The sequence below is a fragment of the Uranotaenia lowii genome, chromosome 2, assembly GCF_029784155.1.
Source record: "Uranotaenia lowii strain MFRU-FL chromosome 2, ASM2978415v1, whole genome shotgun sequence".
Classification (NCBI taxonomy): Eukaryota; Metazoa; Arthropoda; class Insecta; order Diptera; family Culicidae; genus Uranotaenia; species Uranotaenia lowii.
In genome coordinates, this window is record NC_073692.1 from 31,383,877 (window position 1) to 31,400,088 (window position 16,212).

Sequence of the window (16,212 nt, forward strand, 5' to 3'; positions counted from 1 at the left end):
CTTCTCTTTGCCGGTCACTCATTCGGCATCCCCCAATTGTGTAAAGCTAAAAAAAATTCGAAGTCAAGCATCCACCAATCGCATTTAAACAACCGAAGACGAACACGAAATGCATTTATGATTATTGTTGCTACTGCCAGCAAGTCCGTTTTCAGTTTGTTATCGCTATTACAGCCGAACTGGAAAGGTTTTCTTTCTTGTTTGCCTTCAAGGTCATTCCTTTCTTATTCATTCGAAGTGTGAAGGGCTTCGCCACTCACAAGCCGGAAAAATGTTGACTATAGTCTGCTTTTCCGTCATGTTAGAAGTGAGGTTCCGTCAGTTGAGTACGGACGGAGCCGTTTTGTTGAGAAACAATTGCTATAAACGGGCTAGCACTAAATTTTACTTCGGAAGTCCGGACTTCCGACTTCCGAAAGACTTGCGACAAACAAAAGTGAAGTACTAGATTGTCGGAAGCCTGTGTTTTGTTGCCAGTTCACAAACGACGTTTCTATTTTTTTTATAAATTTATAATAGTCCAGTCAAGAGCGACGGGCGAATTCTCACAATTCTGCTTAGAGGTAGTTGTCGTGATTTTACAAATCTTGCGAATCTCAATTCAGAGATTTACTCAGACACGTCTGTCACTCACAAGAGTAGATTAATGACTGATTTTGGTTTGTTTGTTTTGCCTAGTTTTGCCAAAATAACAACGTTTCCAAAGACATTTATTTTATTTTATATATCTTTAGTGATGTCGAATACAACTATTATTTTTATGAAATTTGATTTATCTCCTGCATATCTTTCATCTCAACTCTATTATTAACTCGGACACTTTTTGAAAATTCGGAAAAAATTTGAATTATCCTTTTATCAGAATTTTAAATTTAAAATCAGAGTAGTTATGTTTGTTGCAGTTTTCCTCATTTGATTGAAACATATTTTCATTTTTCTATGGGTTGAATTATGAAAAGTTGGATTCGATCCCTTTATACCCAACTGTGTTTATCCGCAAAATCACAACCGCTTTTTTCCTACACGTGCACCGCGAAGTTCAACTACTCTGGTGCTGGTCACGGGTAAAATTTATAATGGTATTCATAACCCGAAAAATTGTCGCCTTGCCTTAATCGAGCGGGGTTCATAAATGCATAAAAATTTGATATTCATATTCGGGAGTGGGTCACCGAAAACGAAACTCGAGCGGCCAAATATAAAAAGGGCGCTCGACGTCCCGTGCCATTTTAGTCGTTGGTTCGTTCGGTACTGGGTAGTGTTCTGCGGAAGTTGTTCTTTGAAAATGCCTTCGCCAAAGGTTACCGCGATCGGGTCCGGTGAAAGTGTGGTCATATCCGGGATATCAGGGAGGTTTCCTCAAACGGATAACTTACGGGAGTTTGCTCGTAATCTGTACGAGAAGCGGGATCTGGTGGATGATAGGGAGCTTCGATGGAGGCATACGATGCAGGACGTTCCGAGGCGGACGGGAAAAATCAATCGGATTGATAAGTTCGATTGTGATTTCTTTGGGGTCAAGCGTAGGATGAGTGATACGATGGATCCTCAGCTGCGGATGCTGATCGAGCATTCGTTCGAGGCAATCCTGGACGCCGGAGTAAATCCGGAAAGTGTGAGGGGCTCGTGTACCGGAGTGTTTTGCGGGGTGTGTTTTTCAGAGACAGAAGCACGGTTGTTTTTCAAGGCATGTCCCCCGAAGGGATTGGCAGTTTTGGGGTGAGAGTTGAAGTGTTCATTTTTAGTGATTCAAAATGATCGAAGAATGTGTATCATTCTATTGAAAAATTGTAGGGTGTTGAATAATTTTGTTCTTAAATTTTTCATGAAATTTTACACTTATTCTTCAGATTTAAAAAAAAAAAAATTCTAACCACATAATAAAAGATTAAAATGTGATCGTTTCAAGGTGTGCCAAATCGCAACTGGCCAACCGGTTGTCGTACCTGATGGATTTGAAGGGGCCAACGTTTGTGGTAGATACGGCCTGTAGCAGCTCGATGTATGCCCTGGATGTGGCCTACAAGAGCATCATGAATGGGGAATGTGAAGCGGCCATCGTGGCGGGAACGAATCTTACCCTGCATCCGTACATTACCTATCAGTTTGCGTTGCTCGGAGTGTTGGCCAAGGATGGCTACTGTCGGCCGTTCGACAAGGACGCAAACGGATATTCCCGATCGGAAGCTGTTTGTGTGGTGTATCTGCAGAAAGTGAAAGAAGCCAAACGTATCTATAGCTATCTGGTTCATTCCAAAACCAATTGCGATGGGTTTAAGCCCGAAGGTATCACCTATCCATCTGGGATGGTTCAGCAACAGCTTTTGCAGGAATTTTATTCGGAGGTCGGGATAAGCCCTTCTGAAGTAGATTTTGTGGAAGCTCACAGCACAGGAACCTTCGTTGGAGATCCTGAAGAGTGCGATGCACTGGATAAGGTTTATTGCACGGGTAGGGATCGTCCACTTCCGGTGGGTTCGGTGAAATCCAGCATTGGACATTCGGAGGCTGCCGCCGGCGTTTGTTCGATTGCCAAGTGTATCATTGCGATGGAAAACGATCTGATTCCGCCGAACATTAACTTCACCCAGAACAAACCAACCATTCCGTCCCTTGTTGAAGGTCGATTAAAGGTTGTCAATGAACCAACACCCTTGGAAGGTCCCCTGGTTGCAATCAATTCGTTCGGATTCGGCGGAGCCAATGCTCACGCATTAATGTGTAGAAATCTACGCGATAAGAGAAATCGTGGACTTCCAGATGACAGTATTCCTCGATTGCTGGTGTGGTCAGGCAGACACAAGGAAGCTCTAGAAGTCATGCTACAGGATGTGGCTCAAAGACCACTGGATACAGAGTTCATTTCATTGCTCTACAACATCCAGCAGAAGCCCATCGTAGGTCACCGTTATCGAGGATTCGGTATCTACAGAAAAAATGGAGCCAAACCTGCACTGCTACAAGATTATTTCATCGATCGAATTAAGCTGGATACTCTACCATTGGTAACCATTTTCAGTGGAATCAATCCACTATGGAAACAGGAGCTTGAAGTGTTGCGTCAGTTTGCTCAAGTTGACGTAACAGCTGCTAAATGTGAAAAGTATCTCAAGACACTGAAGTTCGACATGATGAGGAAACCGAGTCCAAAGGAAGGCATACTCTTCAACATGGTCGGAACAACTGTTCTTCAAATAGCTACCGTAGATTTACTTCAATCGATCGGCTTGGAGTTCGATTACTATGCAGGTCATTCGGTTGGCCAGTTTACCTGTGCCTATCTGGACCGTAGCATAACTTGGGAACAGGCCGTCCTGCTGGCTCTTTGGCATGGCTTGGCCTATTGTGACTGTGATGCGGCCTGCGAACTTTCAGCGTTTGTTAAAATCAATTCCAAACTTCAAAAAATTCAACTTGAACACATTCGGAAAAGCGAAGATTCCACGTTCGGAGTTATCAGTGGAAATGAACGGTCCATCATCGAGAAAAACCGTCAACTCAGACTAGCAGGGTTGCTTACAGAGATCCTACCTTTCCTAAGTCTAAGATGTGAACCTTCCAAAAATAAACATCTCAATAACAAGCTCCACCAAACGGTGAACAAGCTTATGCGCAGTATTCGGCCACCGACCAAAAAGTGGCTCACTGCAGCCATCCCGAAAACGTCCGGCATCTATTACACATCGAAGTTGCACAGCACGGTATCGGTGGTTAATTTGCTGAGCAAAATCCCTAAGCACACCTTTCTGATGGAGATCGGAACGGATAGGACATGTGAAACGGTGTTCAACATTCTGAACTGTAAACCGAGCTACATTGCCCAGGGAGTCGAAACGTCCGACTATCTGTGTCGGTTGTTGAGGAAGATTGGATTGTGAGTATTTTTTTGTATCATATATTTTCATAAAAATAATAAAATAAATATAAATAAATATTAAAATGTAAAACATGTCTTAGTTTCTGCTTTCAAGAAAAAAAAAGTTTCGTATGCTGGAAATTTTATAATTACAACGAGAAGAACAAAAATAACAGGAAAAAAAGAATCTAGTAAACTGTACGTGCTTAAAATCCCAAAAAATCTATAGAAAATTTCATAATTTTATCTTATACTAGCAGACCCGGTAAACTTCGTCTTACCATGTTAAACTTGGCGTCCATTTTCAATTTTTCCTAGTTTTTTTTTTACATTTCCCTTCTTTCCCTTTACTCGAATCGTCCCGCTTAATTTTATCAAAATTAAACCATAGAATTTTAACTCAATGGGTCTTTTAAAATCCAATTTTTGTTACTTGTTCCATAAATAACTGTATGTTGATAATATGTATGTTCCATTTGCTGTATTCCATTTAGTGATTTGTTCCGTTTTGTTCGAGTTCACAATAAGGTTGAAACCGATATAAAAAGTATCTCATTTATTGGAATATATTGCTTATGAATCTTTGGAAAATTTTTGAAGTGTTTTCCGAACATTTTGCCTAACGCAGCGCTTTAAGCTCCCAATAAGCTTTGGATGGTGTATTTTTTAGAGCTGAAGAAATGAAACACATAAGAACAGATTTTTTACTAACCATTTTCAAACAGCTTTTTATTCATCATCCTCATGCTTCAAAGCAGTTTGAATTAAAATCCATATTTTCACCAAAATCATTTCCAAAAAGTTTCGCCTGATACTTAAGTTATAGACTTTACACATTTCAACTTAAAATGTTCCCAAACAGCATTTGTCATGGCATTAAATCTGACGATTTTGTATACTGTAAATTCCTTTTTTTTATTCAAGCAAAAAATGCAAATTAGTTCATTTGATTTCATTTAGGATGATGTAATATTTTTAAGATTAATAACATTTAATTGAAAAGCAGATGAAATAACCTGTTCAGGCTTTGATGGTTTCGTGAGTTCATTTCAAAAATGAAACATTGGGGCAAATGCAAACGAATATCACCACAGTTCAACTTTCATATTTTCTGAAAAAAATCATATTTTCAAAAAAAATATTAGTTAAGTTGACAAAAAGAAATATCGAAGTATACATTTGTATCATTTATTGGGGCAAGTGATAACACACAGTGTCCGGCACAAAAGCGCTAATCCGCTATTCGCTAGTTAGTCCGCTAACTTTTTGTTAGCGGTTTAATTATGCCGCTAAGTTTGGATAGGTTTAGCGAATTGAAAAGTTCCGCTATTTTTTGGTTCCGCTAATTGAAGATCGCTAACTCCCATATATTTGTATCAATCTCTCGAATTCTTAGTGATAGAATAAACTTTTTTTCATTAATCAAGTCAAAGTGACATTGTGCATCATTCTGATTGTTTAATAGGATTCATTGAAGGAATGCGTATTTAGTGTCATTTTTCTCTCTTTAAGCACATTCTTTAGCTAATTTTACAGAAGAAGATAACAATATAAAACTATTTTCAACATATCTTCATCAGCATTTCTTTTCAAGTGGTTGAGCTATTTACTTTTCACAATACAGTTTTTTAGAGATTTTACAGATCAGTTCATATAGAAATAAGATAAAATCACTATTATAGCCTTCGTTTTAAGTTCAAATAGAAATTGTATAAATGTTCACGTTTGACAATGCTCCTTCAAGTTTGAAAAAGGGGAAAGCAGGTTAAAAAAATTGCCAAAACAAAAAAAAATGAATTGGACAAAAGATTATTTGCAACAAAATTGCATACTATCAGTTTTGGTTTTGCTCATATAATTTTATGAAAATACGATCAAACTTATTTTAAATTAAATACTTGAAACTTCATTAATTCCCCCTTGGGGAGTTGGAAAATCGAAAGGGGAAGTGCGTGACTAAAGAAAAATTTGATATTTGTTCCGGCCTTAATGTTGGTAAATAAACAGTTAGCGATTAGCGATTAGCGCTTTAAGCTTAAAGCGATAACTTTTTTGGCACATTTAGCGTATTTAATTAGCGATCGCTAACTTTGTATGAGTTAGCGATTTAATTAGCGGCGCTAATTTTTCAGTTAGCGATGCCGAACACTGATAACACATAGGTCTTTTTCAGATGCGTCAGTGAAAAGATTTTAAAATTAATTTAATACTTGTTCTTATTTGTCTGTTTTATCAACTTTCATTGATATATACTAAGTATTCTCCGGAATAAATTAATGCTTGGTACTTCAATTTCACTGAATGCTGTTCAACCAAAAGACCTTGATTTACAAAGACCTTTATAATAATTTTGAATATCCGCTTCAGACTCAACACTCGGGATATCCTTTCTGGCCATTTTGAAGATAAAATTCTTGAATTGTAGATGTTTCATTGCTAAATGGCGCGTTTTCACTTATTCCACCTAAGAAATTACATGAATTTATATTACTTTTAACACTTTCAGGTCATATTAAAAGTTCATCATAAAAATCTGCTGCCCCTGGAATATCAATCACAAAAAGCTTTTCAACAAAAAAGTGAATCAAAAGTCTCTTCTATGTAGCCAAAATATGTTAAACAAAAACATACTTTTCATGTTAAGTTCGTACTTGAATTGTGTGTAAACAAACAGTAAACGTGTAAACAGATTTGATGAATGATTTAAAAAAAAGAGTTGAGTTTATTTAATCAGATAGTTTTTTTTGGGCCCAACAATTTTTAGATGAAGAATTAATGTATACACTTTTCGTAAAAGTTGAAAGTTTGCACTTGCTCTAGTTTACTTTCTTAATTGAAAATTCTTCCGGAAAATTCATATCCTCACCTTTTGTTATAGAAAAGTAGATTATTTTATGGATAACTTCAACTTATGTTTGTAAAAATCAAAAAGTTCATTCGGCCTTTAAAAACTTCAATCCTATCTAATCTATTTCGAAGAACAGACCCTAGTTCAGTTAATGTGTCCAGCGTTCTAGGCGTATCGGATTATACGAAATTGAATGTAAAGCTTCCCAATTTCTTATTTTCAAACGTCCAAAAAGTGTCATTATTTTATATTTATCATTACCAAATTCATATCTTTTGGACAACAATTTACTACTTAAATTAACACGAATTAAAAATTGATTTAATATTTGAAATTGTTTATATGGTTTTGATTCGATCGATAAAATATCAATCCGTGTCACATCTAGGCGTCATTTACTACCATGTGCTGTGTACAAATAAGTAAGGAAAAAACACATCTAGGTTGCATATCGCCCCAACGTGCATAAGAAATATAGGTTCTTGGTTGAGAAAGAGGCGCCTAATTTTTAAATTTTTCCAGCGATCAATGAACAGTATGCTTTGGTTACTATTATCTTGCAACGACGTTTGCTAGCGACGCCTCGCCCATGGAGACGAAAAACAAATCCCTAGAAGAAAAGAAAATATCTTAAAATGGATGCCTGACTTTTCAATTTCAGATTTTGGCAAAACAAATATTATATGTTTTATTCGATCAGCAAAATGTCAACCTGAGTCACATCTAGGCGTCATTCATAACCATGTGCTGTAGAAATGTGCTAGGAATCAAAAAAAACACATAAAGGCTTCATATCGCCACCACTTGCATTGAAAATATGCTTGGTTGTGAAATACGCGCCAAAATATTCTCCCTGATCAGTATGCTATGCCGGTTACTATCTTCTAACGACGTCTGCTCGCGACGCCTCGACCTTGGAGACGAAAAACAAACCGCCCAAAGGAAAAAAATATCTCGAAAAAATGGAAGCCATGACTTTTATTTCATTCAAAAAACTACAAATTTAATAATTACGGACAAATGATGCGACTTTCTGTTGTTTTTATTCGATATAAACCGATTCGCATGGCTACAGAATATTCTAAAAATAATTTCATTCGAATCGTTTGGGTCATTTCGGAGGAGTAGTACTACAAACACCGTTACAAGAGAATTTTATATAATAGATTCAAAATGTTTTTTTAAAACAACGATTTGACACTCAATAAAATAATCCTTTCTAACATAATTTCGAAATCTTTTGTTACCGTCTGAATATGTCATTTAAGAAACAGATGGAATATGTGCTTTGATCGCTGGTTACAATTTCATATTAGGTACGTCAAGTTTAAATTTGAAATAGACTTACCGAAACAAGGATCGAAAACCGCTTAAATAAGGGGTATCAAATTTAACAGCGCTGTTGCGGTGGAGTTGCCCTTAGAGACAAAGCGGAAGTTTGTTTTTTGAATCATCATAATCGCACTTTAAACCATTTTCACTGATTAACTTCACTTGAACTTAAAACATACATCAAATCTCAATTTATCAGTTCGGATATGTAACAGTCAAAGGAAAACTGTGCGCACAATCGTTGAATTTCACGTACAAATCGCGAAATTTTTCACCGGTCTGTTTGTTTTCCTTTATAAAATAATACACGAATCTTGGGAAGTACTCAAACTTCATGATCCGACTGCCCAAAATACAGTTTGACGGCAGCTGCTCAAAGTTGGGTTATGATTCTGAGTTAAGTTGAGTTTCATATCCCGGAAGCTTCTTAGCAAAATTTGTATTAATTAAGAAAAACAAAAATGACAAAAATGACAAAAATGACAAAAATGACAAAAATGACAAAAATGACAAAAATGACAAAAATGACAAAAATGACAAAAATGACAAAAATGACAAAAATGACAAAAATGACAAAAATGACAAAAATGACAAAAATGACAAAAATGACAAAAATGACAAAAATGACAAAAATGACAAAAATGACAAAAATGACAAAAATGACAAAAATGACAAAAATGACAAAAATGACAAAAATGACAAAAATGACAAAAATGACAAAAATGACAAAAATGACAAAAATGACAAAAATGACAAAAATGACAAAAATGACAAAAATGACAAAAATGACAAAAATGACAAAAATGACAAAAATGACAAAAATGACAAAAATGACAAAAATGACAAAAATGATAAAAATGACAAAAATGACAAAAATGACAAAAATGACAAAAATGACAAAAATGACAAAAATGACAAAAATGACAAAAATGACAAAAATGACAAAAATGACAAAAATGACAAAAATGACAAAAATGACAAAAATGACAAAAATGACAAAAATGACAAAAATGACAAAAATGACAAAAATGACAAAAATGACAAAAATGAAAAAAATTAAAAAAATGACACAAATGACAAAAATGACAAAAATGACAAAAATGACAAAAATGACAAAAATGACAAAAATGACAAAAATGACAAAAATGACAAAAATGACAAAAATGACAAAAATGACAAAAATGACAAAAATGACAAAAATGACAAAAATGACAAAAATGACAAAAATGACAAAAATGACAAAAATGACAAAAATGACAAAAATGACAAAAATGACAAAAATGACAAAAATGACAAAAATGACAAAAATGACAAAAATGACAAAAATGACAAAAATGACAAAAATGACAAAAATGACAAAAATGACAAAAATGACAAAAATGACAAAAATGACAAAAATGACAAAAATGACAAAAATGACAAAAATGACAAAAATGACAAAAATGACAAAAATGACAAAAATGACAAAAATGACAAAAATGACAAAAATGACAAAAATGACAAAAATGACAAAAATGACAAAAATGACAAAAATGACAAAAATGACAAAAATGACAAGAATGACAAAAATGACAAAAATGACAAAAATGAAAAAAATGACAAAAATGACAAAAATGACAAAAATGACAAAAATGACAAAAATGACAAAAATGACAAAAATGACAAAAATGACAAAAATGACAAAAATGACAAAAATGACAAAAATGACAAAAATGACAAAAATGACAAAAATGACAAAAATGACAAAAATGACAAAAATGACAAAAATGACAAAAATGACAAAAATGACAAAAATGACAAAAATGACAAAAATGGCAAAAATGACAAAAATGACAAAAATGACAAAAATGACAAAAATGACAAAAATGACAAAAATGACAAAAATGACAAAAATGACAAAAATGACAAAAATGACAAAAATGACAAAAATGACAAAAATGACAAAAATGACAAAAATGACAAAAATGACAAAAATGACAAAAATGACAAAAATGACAAAAATGACAAAAATGACAAAAATGACAAAAATGACAAAAATGACAAAAATGACAAAAATGACAAAAATGACAAAAATGACAAAAATGACAAAAATGACAAAAATGACAAAAATGACAAAAATGACAAAAATGACAAAAATGACAAAAATGACAAAAATGACAAAAATGACAAAAATGACAAAAATGACAAAAATGACAAAAATGACAAAAATGACAAAAATGACAAAAATGACAAAAATGACAAAAATGACAAAAATGACAAAAATGACAAAAATGACAAAAATGACAAAAATGACAAAAATGACAAAAATGACAAAAATGACAAAAATGACAAAAATGACAAAAATGACAAAAAATGACAAAAATGACAAAGATGACCAAAATGATTTTTTAAGAACTTCAACAATTTTAACAATTTTAACAATTTTAACAATTTTAACAATTTTAACAATTTTAACAATTTTAACAATTTTAACAATTTTAACAATTTTAACAATTTTAACAATTTTAACAATTTTAACAATTTTAACAATTTTAACAATTTTAACAATTTTAACAATTTTAACAATTTTAACAATTTTAACAATGTTAACAATTTTAACAATTTTAACAATGTTAACAATTTTAACAATTTTAACAATTTTAACAATTTTAACAATTTTAACAATTTTAACAATTTTAACAATTTTAACAATTTTAACAATTTTAACAATTTTAACAATTTTAACAATTTTAACAATTTTAACAATTTTAACAATTTTAACAATTTTAACAATTTTAACAATTTTACAATTTTAACAATTTTAACAATTTTAATAATTTTAACAATTTTATCAATTTTAACAATTTTAACAATATTAACAATTTTAACAGTTTTAACAATTTCAACAATTTTAACAATTTTAACAATTTTAACAATTTTAACAATTTTAACAATTTTAACAATTTTAACAATTTTAACAATTTTAACAATTTTAACAATTTTAACAATTTTAACAATTTTAACAATTTTAACAATTTTAACAATTTTAACAATTTTAACAATTTTAACAATTTTAACAATTTTAACAATTTTAACAATTTCAACAATTTTAACAATTTTAACCATTTTGACATTTCTAAAATTGCCATGCCCCTTTAGCCTTCACCTAGCCTGTCGGAATTTAGATCTTGCCAAGCTGTACCCACCGATCCAGTTTCCGGTATCACGGGGCACCCCAATGATCGCTCCTCTGGTTCGCTGGGATCATCGGGAGTCGTACTTCGTGATGACCTACAGCTGGGAGGAGAACAACATGTCCGGACTGATCAGCGTCAAGATATCGCTCTCGGATCAGAACCACAAGTACATCGTGGGGCACTGTATCGACGGGAGAATCCTGTTTCCAGCGACTGGCTATCTGCAGCTGGTGTGGGAACTGATGACCTGCCTGGCCCATCGGGAGCTGAACGATTTCCCAATTCAATTCGAGGATGTGCGGTTTCTGAGGGCTACAACGATTGCCCGGGGTCAGGTCGTGACCCTGGCGATACGGGTTCAGGATGCGTCGGGATTCTTTGAGGTTTGTTGGACTCATTGGTTTCTTTTTGACAAGTGGGTACTGAACTAAGATTTTATTACAGATTTTGGAAGGTGATACTGTCGTTGTTACTGGATACGCGAAATGTCTTTCGGACGATTGGAAGGTTCCAGTATTGGAGGATCAACCGAGTAATGCGGTGATCGTACCGACTAGAGATTTCTACAAGGAACTTCGATTGAGAGGCTATTTCTATACCGGTTTGTTTAAGTCTGTACTGGAAGCTCGCACCGATAGTACCTATGCCAAGGTACAGTGGAATGGCAGTTGGGTTCCGTTCCTGGACTGTCTACTGCAAGTTGGTATCATCGGACTGGATACTCGGTCCCTGGTAGTTCCGACGGCTATCGACAAGATTGTAATAGCTCCCAAGCTTCACCAGGCCCACTTGCAGACAGATGGAGATGGTAGAGAGTTCTACACGGTGAAAAATTGTTTAAAAACTGGGGTTCTCGCCTGTGGAGGTGTCATGTTGTGTAATCCTCAGGTTAAAACGATAGAACGGAGAAATCCCCTAGGTGTTCCAGTGCTTGAAAGCTATCGATTTGTGCCGTATCACTCAGGAGTTATGATATCTGCCGAAGAAGCTATAAGAATGTGCGTTCAGATAGCTCTCGAGAATGTGCTCATGTACACGGTTAACGTAGCCGAAGTTCATAATCAGAATCTTACTCCGGTTGTTCAAATGTTCGGTAACGCTATTGCAGATATTCCTTTGATCAAATCAAGTTTAACTCTGCTTACGAATGAACCGATTCAATTGGAGAATGTAGCCGTCAAACCAGAATCTTTCGGAGAGCTCTCGAATATTCTCTTCCTGGTCACTGAGAATAATTTAGCCAACCCACAGTTTATCCAATCAGCTATCGGTTGCTTAGAGAGCGATGGATACGTTCTACTCAGGGAGAAAATCGACTCGAAAATAATGAACTTCAGTCTACCGGATCAATTTGATCTGATCGCGACATTTTTGGTCGATACAGAGGAGATCTTTACATTGTTGAGGCTGAAATCAAAGTTTGTGAGCGAAACACCCGTTCCGATTCAAATCAACTCGTCAAGCCTGGACTGGCTAGCGGAAGTGAAACAATCGGCAAAAACCCGCCCATTAGTGCTGTACTCTCAGAATGACTCGATCTCAGGAGTTATCGGTCTGGTGAACTGCATTCGCAAAGAGCCCGGTGCTCAGAATGTCCGATGCGTTTTTATCGACGACCCTAATGCTCCACTTTTCTCGCTAGATAATCCAATCTACAGTAAGCAGCTTGAGCTGAATCTAGCCATCAACGTGCTGAGGAACGGAGTCTGGGGTAGCTATCGACATGCCTTGATCTCTCGGGCAATTCGAATGGAACCGGTGAAGCATCACTGTTACGCTAACTGCCTTACTCGGGGAGATCTATCATCGCTCATGTGGTTCTCCGGAGGACTCAATGAACTAAACAGTGTACCTCAGAAGGTTCGAGTGATGTACAGCTCGTTAAACTTCCGCGATGTGATGATCGCTACTGGTCGGATTTCTTCGGATAGTATGGACTTGGACCGGCTGGAAAAGGAATGTGAACTAGGTTATGAGTACTCCGGTATTACGGAAGATGGACGCCGTGTGATGGGCATGATGATGTCCGGCGCCTTGGCTACGATGGTCAGCTGCGATCCGTATTTGGTTTGGGAAGTTCCAACGGATTGGAGCTTGGAGGAGGCTGCTACTGTTCCATTGGTTTACGCCACGGTCTATATGGCATTTTTCATCTGTGCCAACATTCAACGGGGTGGCTCCATTCTGATTCACGCCGGTAGTGGAGGTGTCGGATTGGCCGCTATCCAAGTTGCGCTGGCCTATGGATTGGAGGTCTTCACGACTGTGAGTACTGAGGAGAAGAAGGAATACCTGCTGGAAAACTTCCCATCACTGGATTCCGAAAATATTGGCAATTCGAGAGACACTTCCTTCGAGCAGATGGTGAAAGTCAGAACCGGTGGAAAAGGTGTGGATTTTGTGCTGAACTCGTTGTCTGATGAAAAGCTGCAAGCTTCAGTTCGGTGCTTGGGAGCAGGAGGACATTTCCTGGAAATCGGAAAATATGATATCTCCAAGAACTCACAATTAGCCATGACGTTGTTCCGCAAGGGCTTAACGTTCAGCAGCATTATGTTGGATATGATGTTCCGCGAAATTGTCCCCAGAAAACAGGTGAGTTTTTTTTCTAGAAAATGTTTTCTCAACATTGCAGTTTTGTCAATGCGTTTATATTCCAGCACTTCCAAATTATCATGGCCAGGGCGTTTGCGTCGGGTATTGTAAAACCTCTGCGAACGTCCGTATTCGAGGCGGCTGAACTGGAGAAGGCAGTTCGTTTCCTTGCCACGGGAAAACACATCGGAAAGGTGCTGCTGAAGATGCGAAACCGCGAACAGGACCAGGAAACTTTGCCCATCCCGTACGTGCCTCGAGTTTACTGCAACCCGGAGCAGGTGTACGTGATTGTGGGCGGTTTGGGAGGTTTTGGACTGGAACTTGCCGATTGGTTGATCATCCGCGGTTGCCGCAAGTTAGTGCTGAGCTCTAGCCGAGGCATTAGCAAGCCGTATCAGCGGTATCGAATTGAGTGAGTAGTTTATTAAACTTTTGTCTAAAAAGAGTATATATATTTCTATTTTTGTCAATTTCAGAACATGGCAAAGGTACGGAGTTCAGACCATGGTTTGTACATCGGATATCACCACCGAAAAGGGATGTTACGAGCTTCTACAACAATCGTCTTCGTTCGGTTCAGTTTGCGCTATTTATAACCTAGCGGTCAAGCTGAGGGATTCGATTTTGGAGAACCAGACGATCGAGATGTTTATGGAAAGTTTGGCACCCAAGGCTGCTGCGACAGCCTTTTTGGATAGGGCCAGTCGTGAGTTGTGCCCCCAGTTGAGGTACTTTGTGGTGTTTTCAAGTGTTTCCTGTGGTCGAGGTAATGCAGGGCAGAGTAACTACGGCATGGCGAACTCTGTGATGGAGCGTATCATAGAACGTAGACATGCGGAGGGTCTACCGGCCAAGGCAATTCAGTGGGGAGCTATCGGAGATGTAGGACTGGTAGCAGATATGGCTGAGGACAAGATTGATCTGGAGATCGGAGGAACTCTTCAGCAACGCATTACGTCGTGCCTGCAAGAGTTGGATATACTGCTGACTACCCCAGATCCGATAGTGGCCAGCATGGTCGTGGCAGAGAAGCGTTTGGGTAGTGGTTCAAAGAACATCATTGAAGCTGTCATGAATATTATGAATATTAGGGAGCTAAAATCCGTTTCAATGGAGAGCACATTGGCAGATATTGGAATGGACTCTCTAATGGCTGTAGAAATCAAACAGGTGCTTGAGCGAGACTTCGAACTTGTACTGTCTCCTCAAGAGCTACGAACACTGACCTTTGCCAAGTTGACAAAACTAGTGGAAGAAAAGAAGCAGAACTGTGATACAGAAATTCAAAACGAAGGTCCAGCTGTAACTGGAATGCAAATGCTGTTGCGAAATCTAGGCAACGAGAGCAACAGCAAACGGACAATTCTGAAGTTAGCTTCAGGCAAATCGGAAGGCTGCCCAGTTTTGATTGTTCCAGGTTTGGAAGGAGTTGCTGGTAATGTATGGGACAAAATAGCCCAAAAGGTCAACGCTCCAGTTTACATGCTTCAGCTGATGAGTACAGTAAACTGTAACAGCGTTGCAGAAATAGTCGATACCGTTTTAGACGAACTGATAAGTACAGTCTTCTCCCAGAGTACAGAGTACTTAATCGCAGGATACTCTTTTGGAGCATTACCAGCTGTTGAAATTGCCAAGCGTCTGCAGGCCAAGGGAAAGACCGGCAAAATTTTGCTCATAGATGGAGCTCCGAAGTTCTTGAAGGTATTAGCTATAAGTTCGGTAGGCGGAGTTGCAACGGATAGCCAAATCCAAAAAATGCTGATGAGTGCAATGATCTCCATTGCGCTACCAAACTTAGCAATGGACAAAATACGGTCCATTTTTGAGCCGACTTCCTACCAGGCTCAAGTTGAAAAGTTCATCGAGATCTCGAAGAACCTTACAGAATACTCTCCAGATTACACCAGGAAGATGGCAACGGCTCTGTTCAAGCGAATCAAAATGTCATCCACGTACAAATACGACGAAGGACGCTTCCTGAATTCATCGATCGTTCTCGTTCGACCGACGGAAGTCTCTTGCACAGACATTGAGCACGATTACGGCCTCTCGGCAAACACCAGCGGTGAAGTGACAGTACAAACGATTGAAGGAAGCCACATGACAATGTTGGAGAATCCAGCTTTGGTGGACATCGTCAACAAATTCTGCCAATAGTTGTTATTTTTAGGGTGCAGTGATATTTTCTATTAAATTAAACGATTTGCTAAAAAAATATATTAACTGTAAATTTTCTTTTCCGAAAAATCCTATTTTAAAACTGAACGGACCAAAACATACAAACATGACAAAAATGACAGAAATGACAAAAATGACAAAAATGACAAAAATAACAAAAATGACAAAAATGACAAAAATGACAAAAATGACAAAAATGACAAAAATAACAAAAATGACAA

At 36.9% G+C, this 16,212-nt stretch overlaps 1 protein-coding gene across 1 annotated transcript; it reads left to right on the top strand.

Moving 5' to 3' along the window:
• Window positions 1–1,246: 1,246 nt before the first annotated feature.
• On the top strand, window positions 1,247–16,007 carry LOC129745002 (fatty acid synthase-like). Its single transcript, XM_055737828.1, has 6 exons — window positions 1,247–1,719; window positions 1,910–3,874; window positions 11,175–11,595; window positions 11,657–13,807; window positions 13,873–14,222; window positions 14,287–16,007. The coding sequence occupies exons 1-6, from the start codon at window positions 1,286–1,288 to the stop codon at window positions 15,968–15,970; spliced, it is 7,005 nt and encodes a 2,334-aa protein (XP_055593803.1). The 5' UTR covers window positions 1,247–1,285; the 3' UTR covers window positions 15,971–16,007.
• Window positions 16,008–16,212: the final 205 nt, after the last annotated feature.

Bases quoted from the DNA above. Each gene is read 5' to 3' on its own strand.
- LOC129745002 (XM_055737828.1), top strand. From the start codon at position 1,286: ATGCCTTCGCCAAAGGTTACCGCGATCGGGTCCGGTGAAAGTGTGGTC. The intron at 3,875-11,174 runs GTGAGTATTTTT...ATGCCCCTTTAG, and splicing joins TTGTTGAGGAAGATTGGATT to CCTTCACCTAGCCTGTCGGA. The intron at 13,808-13,872 runs GTGAGTTTTTTT...TTTATATTCCAG, and splicing joins AAATTGTCCCCAGAAAACAG to CACTTCCAAATTATCATGGC.